Source organism: Populus alba, chromosome 1 (genome assembly GCF_005239225.2).
Source record: "Populus alba chromosome 1, ASM523922v2, whole genome shotgun sequence".
NCBI classification, from domain to species: domain Eukaryota; kingdom Viridiplantae; phylum Streptophyta; class Magnoliopsida; order Malpighiales; family Salicaceae; genus Populus; species Populus alba.
This window is the reverse complement of record NC_133284.1, coordinates 52,757,557-52,770,730: the sequence shown is the minus strand read 5'-3', so window position 1 is coordinate 52,770,730 and position 13,174 is coordinate 52,757,557. Positions and strand designations below refer to the sequence as shown.

Sequence of the window (13,174 nt, the reverse complement as noted above, 5' to 3'; positions counted from 1 at the left end):
CAAAGCAGTGAGAAAAGGGAGTTGCAACTTTCATAATTCATAACTTGTTGACCGCTACTCGGAATCACAAACAGATTGCGTTATTGGATTCAGAATAACGAGATCTTTAAAACAAGATGTTACAGTGACCATTTTCAGTGAAAAAAAAAATTCATACAGCACCGGTCAAAGTGTTGGTTGCTATTCGGGTATAAAGATAAATTTTGTTTGGTCCTGCATATGCAGCAGTTTCAAATGAGCAATTGGACCTGAATATTCTATCATTTGATCTGATAAATCTCAATCAAGATTGATCCATAAATTTTCAATTTTTGATTATCATATTTTATTTTCACAATAAGATTTATCTGCTTGTTGTGAAAATCTAATATAATCAAATCAAATTTTAGTCGGAAATTTAAAACCCTCACAGCCATATTTTTCGAGACATGCCCACTTGTTCCAAAAGTAAGTGAACTTGTCTCGAGGGGGCATCTGTAGAAACACAAATTTTCCACCAATCAAATTTCACCATATGTTATTTTATTCTTTAAAATAAAGGATAAAATAAAATTGAAATAAATGACATGGAAAACAAATGATCCTTCAAATATTTCTTGGCCAATGAAAAGTTGACACTTGAGATGAGATATTCAAGATATCTTATCATAAAGGTAAGATTCCATCAATAAAGACCAACCAATGAAATTATGCCACGTGGCATTGGAAAAGGACCTGAGAGCCCCTACAGATCTCTATAAATAGAAGGCCTCAACCTAAAGGCAGGGGATGGGATTCTAGGGGATACAAATTTTCTTTAAGACTCTCTCTCTCTCTCTTCAAGCAAGGAAGCTCTCTCTCAAAGAGTTTGCAAGCCTCCTTCATCTACGCTTGAAGTTTAACAAGAACGAAGCTCTGTTGGATCAAGCCAAAACGCCCCATAAGAGTTCTTCAACAACACTTTGAAGACAAATCAAGGTACTCTTCAAAGCATCAAATCACAATATCTCGCTTCGCAATACACGCCCAAATCCGCGTTCTTGCAAAGCGCAAATCTTAGCTTGATTACTCAAATAAATCAAGTCATCATATATCAAATCCAAGGGAAGAATCAGAGGATTTCCATATTCTTTTGAAAGAATATATTACATAGAGATTGTACCCATTCATATATTTAATAAAATCATATATTAGTACACGTGTGCTTGTTTAATTTCAGGTACACAAAATTGTGTCTACAGAATGCATTGAACATTAAAGTAGAGAAAGTTGTGTGAGGGTCCCTTCCTCCCTATACTAATTGATTGATGGCTGGTGTCAATTTGTCATGCCACGGCTGAGAAAATTCCACATTCGCCTATGTCAATTTGTATGTATTTAGAAAATTCCACATTCGCCTAAGATCTTTGAAACTCATGAATGAGACATCGCGGTAAGTTTGAAATTCTTGATGACTGTTGTATTATTTGAAACAAGTAGCATAATTGCTACTTTGATCTCCTCCCAACTTCAGTTTTTCAGTTTGTTTAAAAAGACGAGTTTATATGTTAAAAAGATAAGTTGAATAAAATAAAGAGGCAAGCCAATAATTCAGAACAACCAAAAGTTTATCAATTTATTGATGACAGATCATCACACACAACTAGCCAAGGAAATTAGCCGACAGGACCCTCATAGTAGTAAACCCGAAGAAATTAGACAAACATAGAATTTAGTAATGAAGTATTAAGTTCAAAGAAATTTAAATTGCTGAATGAAATTAGTTAACTTTGCATTTTATCATGACATGCCAAGTCTTGTTTTTTTGCTCTGGTTAAATCTGATGGAGTTCCACTTGAACCTGCCCCTCCAAAACATGAGGTTTTGTCAAATAAACATTGCATTTTCTTTTCAAGAAAAATAATTTAAGCAAAATAAAAGGAATTGAAGAATGGATAAAAATATGAAACTAAATATGATATATTTAAATCCTCATAACCCGTACCTAATGAGATGTTTCTTCACCACTTTCCCTTCTAATATTTGGACATACCAATAACTAAGCTTTTCTCTTCTTTTTCTTCTTTTATTGTTATGAAATCAAGTTTTTTACCTTCAATAATACAAAATTCTTCTAGAGTGGTGAGGTATGTTATGCTTCCTGGCAAAGAAATCAAGCTACTAAGATTTTCACATCCAAAAACTTCTAAGGCAAAATTTTCTAGATTTTCACAATTAAAAATGAATAAAGTATGAAGAATTTCAAGCACCCAATCCATAATAGATTGGGCAGCTCTTCTAATCCTTCACTTGCAACCAGATTTGAAAAGAGATTTTGGGAGTCTTTTTATTTATGTGTTCCCATAAAAACTGGAGGTGAGGTTTTAAGAAAATCCACAATTAATAGATCAAAAACTCTTTGTGACCAGGCTAAATTATCTATTTTATAAAAATGTAATGCTTCTATATTGATTTTCTATATTTAAATTAATTTATAAAGTATTTCTAAATGTTTATTTGAGGATTTAAACTTAAAAATCAAGAAAAAAAGAAAGCATATTCATAAATCAAAAAGATTGTAAAAGTAAAATCTTAATAGCTATGCTTTCATCTTTATTAATTTGTGAGATAATAGTAAATGACCGATTCAACCCTCACTGGTATACTCTTCAGGCAGAAGGACCGCGCATGCGCTCCATCTACAAATGTTAAGAAAGCCTAGACAAGTGGAATCCAACACAAAGCATATAACAAAATATATAAAAAAATGACTAAAAAACAGAGAGCAAAACAAATTTATTAACAGGATTTCCCTTTTAATTTAAATAATTAAAAATTCTTGAATACTTATTTAAATTACCAAGTTTTTTATTTATTAAAACAACTATGTTGCTAATTAAAAATATATATGTTTTTGTCAAGATAAAAAATAAATAATAAAAGTGAATTTTGACTTTTTTTATGTAAAATTAATTTATCAATTTTTTGACAAATACTTATTTTAATTATCTTAAAATTAAATACCAATAAATTTCCAAAAAGACATCGTGACGCAGTAACAAAGGAAAGAGACATCATCAAGCTGTGACTCCGTGGAAAGCTCGAAGATACAGAGGAAGTCACCGTAGATAACCTGTTCTAATATTGCCTTGCCCTGCACTACACTCTTGTGTGGAAAAGCAAAGATTCTTGATTGCTTCCCTTGGTGAAGACATCTTTTCTCTTTTCTTCCGTTCCCTCAACAGCATTTGCCAACAAAAAGAGAACATTGGTTCTGGAGTCAACATTGGTTCTGGAGTCAACAAAATGAATGGTGGAATTGTCAGGAATCGTAGTCAAGCTGATAAAATTACTGAAAGAGATATGTGCAGAAAAACGAATTGTCAAGAAGAAGCGATCAGGCTTTTCTTGAATTAGAGAGTTCAATCATAAGGTGGGTGGAAAAGTAAGTGGTCTGCATGCTGATTTTAGAAGGAAAATGGGAGGGGCAACGAGGGATGGACGATGGTTGAGGGATCATACTAGCAGCATGAATTCAGACGCGGAGGATTTCAATGAAACCAAGAGTATGAAGACTCGAATTGCTCAACGAAGTCCTATGGTATTAGAATATATTGAAAGCATTGATAGAACTATTGGCTTAAAAGAAAATCTTGCTCATGCTAAAGATTCCCTGGATATGTTGGGAATAAAGGGGAAAGCTTTTGAAGAAGAGAACATTGGTTCTGGAGTCAACAAAATGAATGGTGGAATTGTCAGGAATCGTAGTCAAGCTGATAAAATTACTGACAAGAGATATGTGCAGAAAAACAGATTGTCAAGAAGAAGTGATCAGGCTTTTCTTGAAAGGGGCTATGGTGAGGATTTTGAAGTGGAAAGGGCTGCCTTCAAAAGCTTTGAGCAATCCAATGATGTTATTGGCAAGACAAAAGTTCCGATGTGGAAAATAGAGGAGAAGATTCAGAAGCTAGGAAACTGGTGTGTAATCTATACTCTTTTATATCCTCTCTTTTTTTCTTCATAAGCTCAACTGAACTTAACTATCCTTTCATTACAACTAACAAGATTTTATTGGCATGTGTGTGCAAATTCTGTGTAGCTAAGCTATTTTGTATTTTTATCTATGCTCTGTAATTGTACCAGTCTTCATGTAACAGAGCAAAGCAATCTGATTCATGTCAAAAGACGCATTTCCAATACAATGTGTCCGTCCCTGTTTATTTTTCCAACTTTGTGTACTGATACCTGATAGATTTTTGAATTCATTGGACTCTGATTTGCCACTGTAACAAGTGGTCCTGAGATTAATGTGCCCCTTCTCCTCACTCCATGTTTAGATTACAGTCACACCAAGCAGTTTTGTTGTGGTGGGACAGCCTTAGCCTTGGGGGGCAAGGGGTGCCACTGGTTTCTTACCTGGTTTATTCTTTCCAAAAAGCAGGACAGTTCATATAAAAGTAAACAAATTATGGAGTAACAAGCTGTTAGGACATCAATGAAGGGAATATCTTTTTGTGTGGATGATGTTTTGTTTTAGAAAGTAATTCTCGAGAGCCTGCATTCCAGTGGAATTCCTAACTAAATCAATGTGCTTAAAATGCTATATTCTAAATATTTTTAGCAATTCCTAATAATTTTTAATTTTACAAGGAATGAAATTTGTTCCTGATAATTTCTAATTCAAATTTTGTTTTCTTTGTCTTGGATTTTTTAGCATATCCTTTCTTTGTATTTTTAGATGTAATTTTTATATACCAGTATAAAATCAAGTCATAGATATTAAGTTTAGGTAAAAATTTTACATCATAGATAAGTTAACTTTCTAATTCCTAATAATTTTCTATTCCCAATTTTACATCAGATCAAATTAACTTTCTAATTTCTTATAGTTGTCTATTCTTTCTTCAATGTGGGCATGTGTGCTTGTGTCAATAACCTTGTGAACATACAAGTTCTCTTACATTAAATATGTACATCTATCTTTTCTATGCTTCATTCGAACCAGTCTCATTCTTTGTATCTTTGATGATTCATTTATCATGCCAAGTTGAAGTAGCTCATTTGCCAGGTTAAATGGTGCTGATATTGATATGCCTGAGTGGATTATCCAGATATTGGGTAAATTGGGCAATTGGAGGCGAGTGCTACAAGTTATCGAGTGGCTTAACATATGAGAACGCTATAAATCCCACAGGCTAAGGTAACATCTTCTCATCTTCTTTGCACTGCTGTTTGTATGCATGAACGACAATACCTTTCTAGAGTACGGAGTACTGAAATTTCAAAGATAATCTCTCAGAATTTCTTCCCAGACAAAATCTACATAATTGATTAAATTGATCATCATACTGCAGGGTGAATCTCTGTCCTGTAAGGAAAGAGAAGCCCACTTTAGTTCTTTGGAGTGTAGCTTTTTTGCAACATATACTCTTTTACCTTTTAACGTTGCAGAAAAAAAGCTTGTTCTGTTTCTAAATATAGTTTTCATGACTTGTATCACTCAATCCAAAATTTTATCCTCTCTTGAATTAGTTCACAAAATTGTAAATTTTGATTGGTAATTTGGGTAAATCATCATGTCTTGATACAATCATGTTTACACAACTGCACTTCATGTACTTGGCAAGGCAAAGAGACCTGTGGAGGCACTCAATTTATTTCATGCAATGCAGGTAATGCTCAAGAATTTTCATCTGATGCCTTGCTCCGTTCTCATTTAATACAAGGTTATTTAATTGAACAATATAAAAGGAAATCCTCACTGACTTGTGTCATTGCTTCTTCTTCAAAGATTGAGAGCATTTTAGGAATTGATTATTGGCGTATTTTATCTGAGTTGGTTAACTATATAGTGTTAGCAGACCAGAGGTCAATGGAATGTAAAGATGCTAATATTATTTTTAATGGTTGATAATAACAACATAGACGGATGGATGACCAGAACTCAAGGATGAGTTCTTTTCAATCTAAAGAGATTGATGCAAGAGGATTTTTTTTTTTTTTTTGAAAAAGTTATTTGTTTTCTTATTTTTTTTCCTATTTATCTTAGAAAAATAAATCTTATGCTTAATGATTCTATTTTTTAAAATTTATTTAGAGCTTTCCTAATTTGTTAAGTTTGTTTTTCTTAATTTATTTAAGGAATTGTAAAATGATACTACTTGGTACGGTAAATTATGGAGAAATAAGATTTTAAATTAGAGTTTTTGATATGATGATCCTATTTGTAGAGATTTGTAGACTTTTGTGCTTATGAGCTTTATATTTTTCCATTTGTGACAAGTCTTTCTTATTCTATGCTAGTCATCAAACATAGTTCCTATGGATGTTCTGCTTGCTCTAATACAAGTTTCTAGCTTTCACTTGAGTTCATATAACACACATGTTGTCGATATGTATGATATGATCGGAAACATGATGGTTTTTGTGAAACATGGCGTAATCAAACATCTAAATTCATGATCAGTTGGTTAGATCAGAGAAATTTGGACGTGCCTGCTTTTCCATACAAGGACATGTCTAAATGTAAGATGGTTTCCAAGAAGTTATTCTAGATTTTATGTTTGCTCTTATTGCAAAAATCGATTACCATATCAAATGGTTGCATCTGCATTTAACAATTTATAACATTGACGGTTTCTTTAATTATAGATATTGAATATTATGAGAAAAAGTGTGAAGTGTGATGTGATTCAAGAAAACTTGAGGGTTATCTGTGGTTGAATCAGATCAGATCCATTCGATTCATTTTCTGGCTGAATGCCTAAAGATTTTGTTTTGGGCAGGAGGATAAGGTTGTATCAGGGATTTCTTTAGGTTCTGTGTTGATATATAAGATTGTTGCTTTAAGTTTCCCATGGTATGGAAAATTCCGGTTGATGCTTCCGGTGCTCAAGGAAAGATTGTATTCGTATCACCATTCTCTGTTCATCCCAGAAGGAAAAGCTGCCGCGTAGAAGTATCTTCTAGTCTTGACTTGTCTGTTTTCAGTGCACTGCAAACCAGCTGAAGAACAGCAACATGCTGTGAAGCAAAACACTTCCATCGAGGACGAAATCCTATGGGGCTCTGAAGGAAAAACACGAGCCATTAATGTCACAGCTCCTGGTGGAAGATTGCTTCAAAACAGCAGACAACTTGGTCATGGAGAGAGCATCACTGGGAGCAGCAACAGCAGCAGATCCATGAGTTTCCTTCGCTCCAATACTAGCAGTTTCAATAATGTTGGGCCTTGTTTTATCTGTGGCCATTTGGGGCACATGGCGAAGAATCATCTCCTCAACCAAATATGTTTTTTGTCGCTTTTACATCTGTTTCTACAATCCTCAACACTAACCAAACCAAACCAACCAAAGAGTTCAATTCAAGTTTCCAATGGATTTAGTTCTTGTTGAATTCTGACGAGGAACAACTCATTTCTTTAGAATGGAAGCCTTCTCCAGTTGAAATACTTAGTGGGCTTAGAAGGCTTATACATGAAACACTTATGGCAAGCATCCATCTTCTTTGGTCTTTGGCGAAAATCCAATCTCTCCAAACCATAGTTATTAAACCCGGACTGGACCGGCGGGTCAACCCGAGAACCGGTCGACCCAGTGACTGGACCGGTTCGGGTTAGGAGAAAGACCAGTAAATGCAAGAAACCGGCAAGACCTAGGCGACCCGAGCAAACCCAGACGAGACCCGGTGTTTGTAATGCATAAACTGTCATTTGCAAAATCAAAACTCGATCCATGAACATAATCAACATAACATTTAAATCTCGCAAAAACTATCAGATCTGAGTTAAACTCGGGAATGAAACACATAAAACTTAAATAACAAGCTCGCAAGTTACTACTGACTCAGGGGAAGAGCAGGAGAGGGGAGAAGGAGGGAAATGAAGTCAAGAAGAGGAAGTGATCGAGCAGTGGTTGCTGAGGAGTGAGGACATGGCGATCGCCAGTAAAGGTGGGATCTGATGGAGAGAGCGGTTTTTTTTTTCGTTTTAGATAGAGAGTGAGCCGGGGAGGGGGTGAAGATTGAAGAGCAGTAATTGCCTAAGCTGGGGGGTGACGTGGAGGGTTTTTATTTCAATCCATTAAATAATTATTTTAGTTTTTTTATTCAAAATAATTATAAATGCATAAAGTTTATTTTATAGTTTACAATAATAAGAAATAAACTAAAACAAAAGAGTTTTTTCACACTTTCAATGTAAAAAAATTATGTTTTTTAAATAAAAAATAAATTTTTTTTGGTTTAAATACTTCAACTTAAAAATATAACATAGTATCTTTTCAATGCGATATGAAGTCCTTGTATAAATATACTTTATGTTCATAAGAAAAAAAGTTATGTTTTTTTCAATATGGAATAAAATACTTTTTTAGTTTAAATACTTCAACTTAAAAGCATAACATAGTATCTTTTCAATGTGCGATAAATACTTTTTAAAATATTCTTTTAAACTTTATTATTTACAACATGTATAACATATATTCACATTGATTTTTTTTTTAAAAAAAAAATTCATATGAAATATGAAATATGAAATTTTTAATCTTTTAAAATTTTTCTAGGTTAACCTAGGTTGACCCATAAAATCCGGGACTTGGTTCCTTAGCCAAGTCAACCCCCAAACCGGGTTTGATAACTTTGCTCCGAACCACTTGCAATTTGTTTGATGGATCTAATTATACTTGAAGTGATATCAAATGACAAGAAATCAAATTTTGTATGCAATGGGAATAAAGCTTTAGGAGGACTGTCAAAATCTTATACTAGTATAAAACTATTACTAATCTTCAGGACTTTTTAGCCATTCTCATCGTGTCATTTTGCAGCAACAAAAAAATAAAAAAAATAAAAAAAAAATAAAAACTACTACACATGCCTTCATCTCTTTGCTATCTTCTTTTTATCTCTGAAAAGGAGATAAAAATGAATAAAATGATCAATGAAGAGTAAAAAAAAAGAGTTTATTTTACTTGAAAAATATTAAATTAATATATTTTTTTATGATTTTAATGTTAAAAAAAATCAATTCTTGTTTTTTCTTTGGACAATAATTTATTTTGTTTTTAAAAAATGTAAGGCAAATAGTATATTTAAACTCTGTTTGTTTTTTCATTTCAGAAGTGTTTTTTAAAAGTTTAAAAAACTATTTTTTTATTTGCTTCAAATTGATATTTTTTTTGGTATTTTCATATCATTTTGATGTGCTGATATTAAAAATAATTTTTAAAAAATAAAAAAAATATTTTAATTTACTTTTAGTAAAAAAATACTTTTAAAAATAACCACAATCACACTCCTGAACACTCTATTAGTGCCTGTTTGAGAACTAGTGGCTTTTGTCTCCTTTTTTCCCCCCTTAAAAGCTAAGTGTTTGAAAGATTTTTAAAAAGTTATTTTGAAAGCTTTATCAACATATATATCACTTGTTAGTGATATTTATATGTATTAGATGGAACTGAGATTATATTTATTTTAAAGTCCAATATGAAGATATTTTCGTGAATAGAGTAATATAGCATATAGTTGCTACCGATCAAGGATTATATGTCACAAATTTAACCACATTTTTTTAATCAATTAAATACTTTTAGCTTTGATTTTTTTTCCCCATCCGACAATGTATAAAATATTATTATACAATTACACATCAAGAAATCTTGGTTAAGTTTTTCTTGTGTCGTGAATTATTTTCTTTTATAATTTACTATAATGCCATCGAACTGTTATAAAACCAGTAACAACACTAGGAGCAAGTCGGCGGTGGCTTGGGACGGCCATTTCTATGGCCACTAAGAGCCCGTTTGGCAACGCGTTAGAGTTTGCGTTTCTTAAAAAACGCACTGAATAAATGTTTGGTTAAGGAAAAAAAAACTACTTAATGTGCATCGGTCCCACAATAAATTGTTGCTTTCTTGCGCAGCAACAAAAGGCAACCATGCTACACTGCTCACTGAACAGTGTAGCATGGTTGCCTTTCATGGAGCAGTAAAATGCATTGAACCGGGTCCGACCCAGTAAAAAAAATATTTTTTTATTTTTTAATTGTGTTTTATTTGCTTGATGACATAGTATTTGCAGAATTTGATCACAATTCTAATTTGTTCCTGATTATATTTTACAAGTTATGTTGTTGCGTGTTAAAGAAACCAAGAAAATTGTCGGATGTATTTCAGACGTGATGGAATTGTAGATCGTTCAATGGAATAATAAAAAAAATATTTATATAAAGTATGATTTATTTTATGATGTAATAGCAATAGCTAAATCCACAATATTTAAATTAAAAATCATCAATATTAATATATATTTTTTAAAATTATTTTATAACCTCAATTTTAAAAGCATTCTTAACCAAACACATTAAATTATTTTTTCTTCAACCTCAATTTCAACCACAGTTTTAACCAAATTGATAGGTTTATTTCCATTAAAGTGTGTACAAGCCAATGTATTCATTGCCTAAGCGTAAGAAGGCATGCTAAAGAGACAATGTCCAGCCTTCAGTGTATATAGCTATATTCAAGTACTGATTTGCATTGGAGTTTTGAAGGAATTACTAAAAACATGTTAAAATGGAATCCTCCTTCAGTTTTGAAATTTTTTTCTAATGTTAAACACATCAGCTAGTTAAACTCAACCTTAGGCACTTAGAAAAACACGCATATTTGAACTCAACCTCAGGCCATCAACAGAACCCTACATGAGCAACAACACAATACATTTTAAAAATATTTGAAGAACCTGAACTAAGACTAGATGATAGGGGGATTACAAATTTAAAATATACATGTACATATGTTATACCATGAAAGACAAAAAAGACAAGAGAGATAGCTGAATAAATCACTCGTAGGTACCACTCTCTTTGACATTAAAAAAACAGAGTATAATTATAACACATAAGAAGTCCAAATAAAAAGGAAAAGGAACACAAACACAGTAACAGAGCATCACAAACCGGAAGAAAAGCATATCATGCAGCAACAATGCATAAAATGTAATATACAATTGGCATAACAAAGTAATAGAATAATTCAACCGAAACATACATAATCAAACACAACAATAACAGAAATTTTTATTCTCAAATATCACACAACAACTGAAAATTAAAGACTACATTAATTGTGCAACAGAAACTGACCTTGATTTTCCTTTGCAACCGAGACAGAGATTGGTAAGATGCTTGGCCTTCAGCTTTCCAGGAGGATGATTTCGATGGTGTATTTGGTTCTGGCAAAGAAAACACACAGCAAATGAAATTTTTGGTTAGAGAAAACAATGTGTTTAGCAGATAAGGCATGATCTAAACAATTTTTCAGGTGAAGTGCGAAGAACATTACCTGGTGACACGACCAAAAGATTGATGTCTTCTCCCAAGTACAGGAGTGCTGAAGTAATATATAACCCGAAAAGACCGGGGTCGAACCACAAAGAGGTTAATTGTATAAATTATAAATAATAATAAAACAACAACAACAACAACAACAACAATAATAATAATAATAATACTCAGTACGTGACGTTGTTATACTTGAGAATGATCTAAAAGATCGGGTCACAGGTTTCCAGCCTATATACTGATTTTATGAAAAGATCAAAGAGATATATTATATAATATAAACAGATTTTTGATGTGAATGAACAAGGCAAGGCCAATAATATCAGGATCCTTGATCAAACATAGAGCATACTTAACGTACATAGAATATAACAAGAATGTAAATAATAATAATAATAATAATAATAATAATAAAAAGAAGAAAAGGAAGAAATTAATGAGAACTTTGAGATGGAAGATTACTGTAAAGATTAAACAATGATAAAAACAAATGTTAAGGTTAAAGGATCCACTAATGGTATTTCAAACAAGTATAGTATAAACTCTTATTACTCAACTGGAAACCACACATAAAGGAGGTTCCAATCGGCTGATTTCTCATTAATAGCTCATTATAAATTGTTAACATGATCATATTAATGATTTTATTTACGTAACACCAAACTTTTAAATATTATCAGGAATTCATGATGCTAACTTATGTTGACAACAAATCAAGTTCCTTTCATAGCACAGGTGTAGGTAATACCACGATTAAACAGCATCAATAGTGTTCTTTTTGTTTCTAATCTTCAATTCAAGAGTTCTTGTTGAATTCTGACGAGGAACATCTCATTTCTTTAGCATGGAAGCCTTCTCTAGTTGAAATACTTAGTGGGCTTGGAAGGCTTATACATGAAACACTTATGGCAAGCATCCATCTTCTTTGGCCTTTGGCGAAAATCCGATCTCTCCAAACCATAGTTATTAAACCCGGACCAGACCGGCGGGTCAACCCGAGAACCGGTCGACCCGGTGACTGGACCGGTTTGGGTTAAGAGAAAGACCGGTAAATGCAAGAAACCGGCAAGACCCGGGCGACCCGGCAGGTCAACCCGAGAACCGATCGACCCGGTGTTGGACCGGTTCGGGTTAGGAGAAAGACCGGTAAATGCAAGAAACCGGCAAGACCCAGGCAACCCGAGCAAACCCAGACCAGACCCGGTGTTTGTAATGCATAAACTGTCATTTGCAAAATCAAAACTCGATCCATGAACATAATCAACATAACATTTAAATCCCGCAAAAACTATCAGATCTGAGTTAAACTCGAGAATGAAACACATAAAACTTAAATTATGAGCTCGCAAGTTACTACTGACTCAGGGGAAGAGCAGGAGAGGGGAGAAGGAGGGAAATGAAGGCAAGAAGAGGAAGTGATCGAGCAATGGTTGCTGAGGAGTGAGGACATGGCGATCGCCAGTAAAGGTGGGATCTGATGGAGAGAGCGCTTTTTTTTTCGTTTTAGATAGAGAGTGAGCCGGGGAGGGGTGAAGATTGAAGAGCAGTAATTGCCTAAGCTGGGGGGGTGACGTGGAGGGTTTTTATTTCAATCCATTAAATAATTATTTTAGTTTTTTTATTCAAAAAAATTATAAATGCATAAAGTTTATTTTATAGTTTATAATAATAAGAAATAAACTAAAATAGAAGAGTTTTTTCACACTTTCAATGTAAAAAAATTATGTTTTTTAAATAAGAAATAATTTTTTTTGGTTTAAATACTTCAACTTAAAAATATAACATAGTATCTTTTCAATGCGATATGAAGTCCTTGTATAAATATACTTTATGTTTACAAGAAAAAAAGTTATGTTTTTTCAATATGGAATAAAA

General features: G+C 33.0%; 1 protein-coding gene across 1 annotated transcript; it reads left to right on the top strand.

The window, feature by feature from the left end:
* The first annotated feature begins 3,377 nt into the window (after nt 1-3,377).
* On the top strand, nt 3,378-5,155 carry LOC118062695 (uncharacterized). Its single transcript, XM_035076530.2, has 2 exons — nt 3,378-3,936; nt 5,027-5,155. Exons 1-2 carry the CDS (start codon nt 3,437-3,439, stop codon nt 5,130-5,132), a joined length of 606 nt encoding a protein of 201 aa, XP_034932421.1. The 5' UTR covers nt 3,378-3,436; the 3' UTR covers nt 5,133-5,155.
* Nucleotides 5,156-13,174: the final 8,019 nt, after the last annotated feature.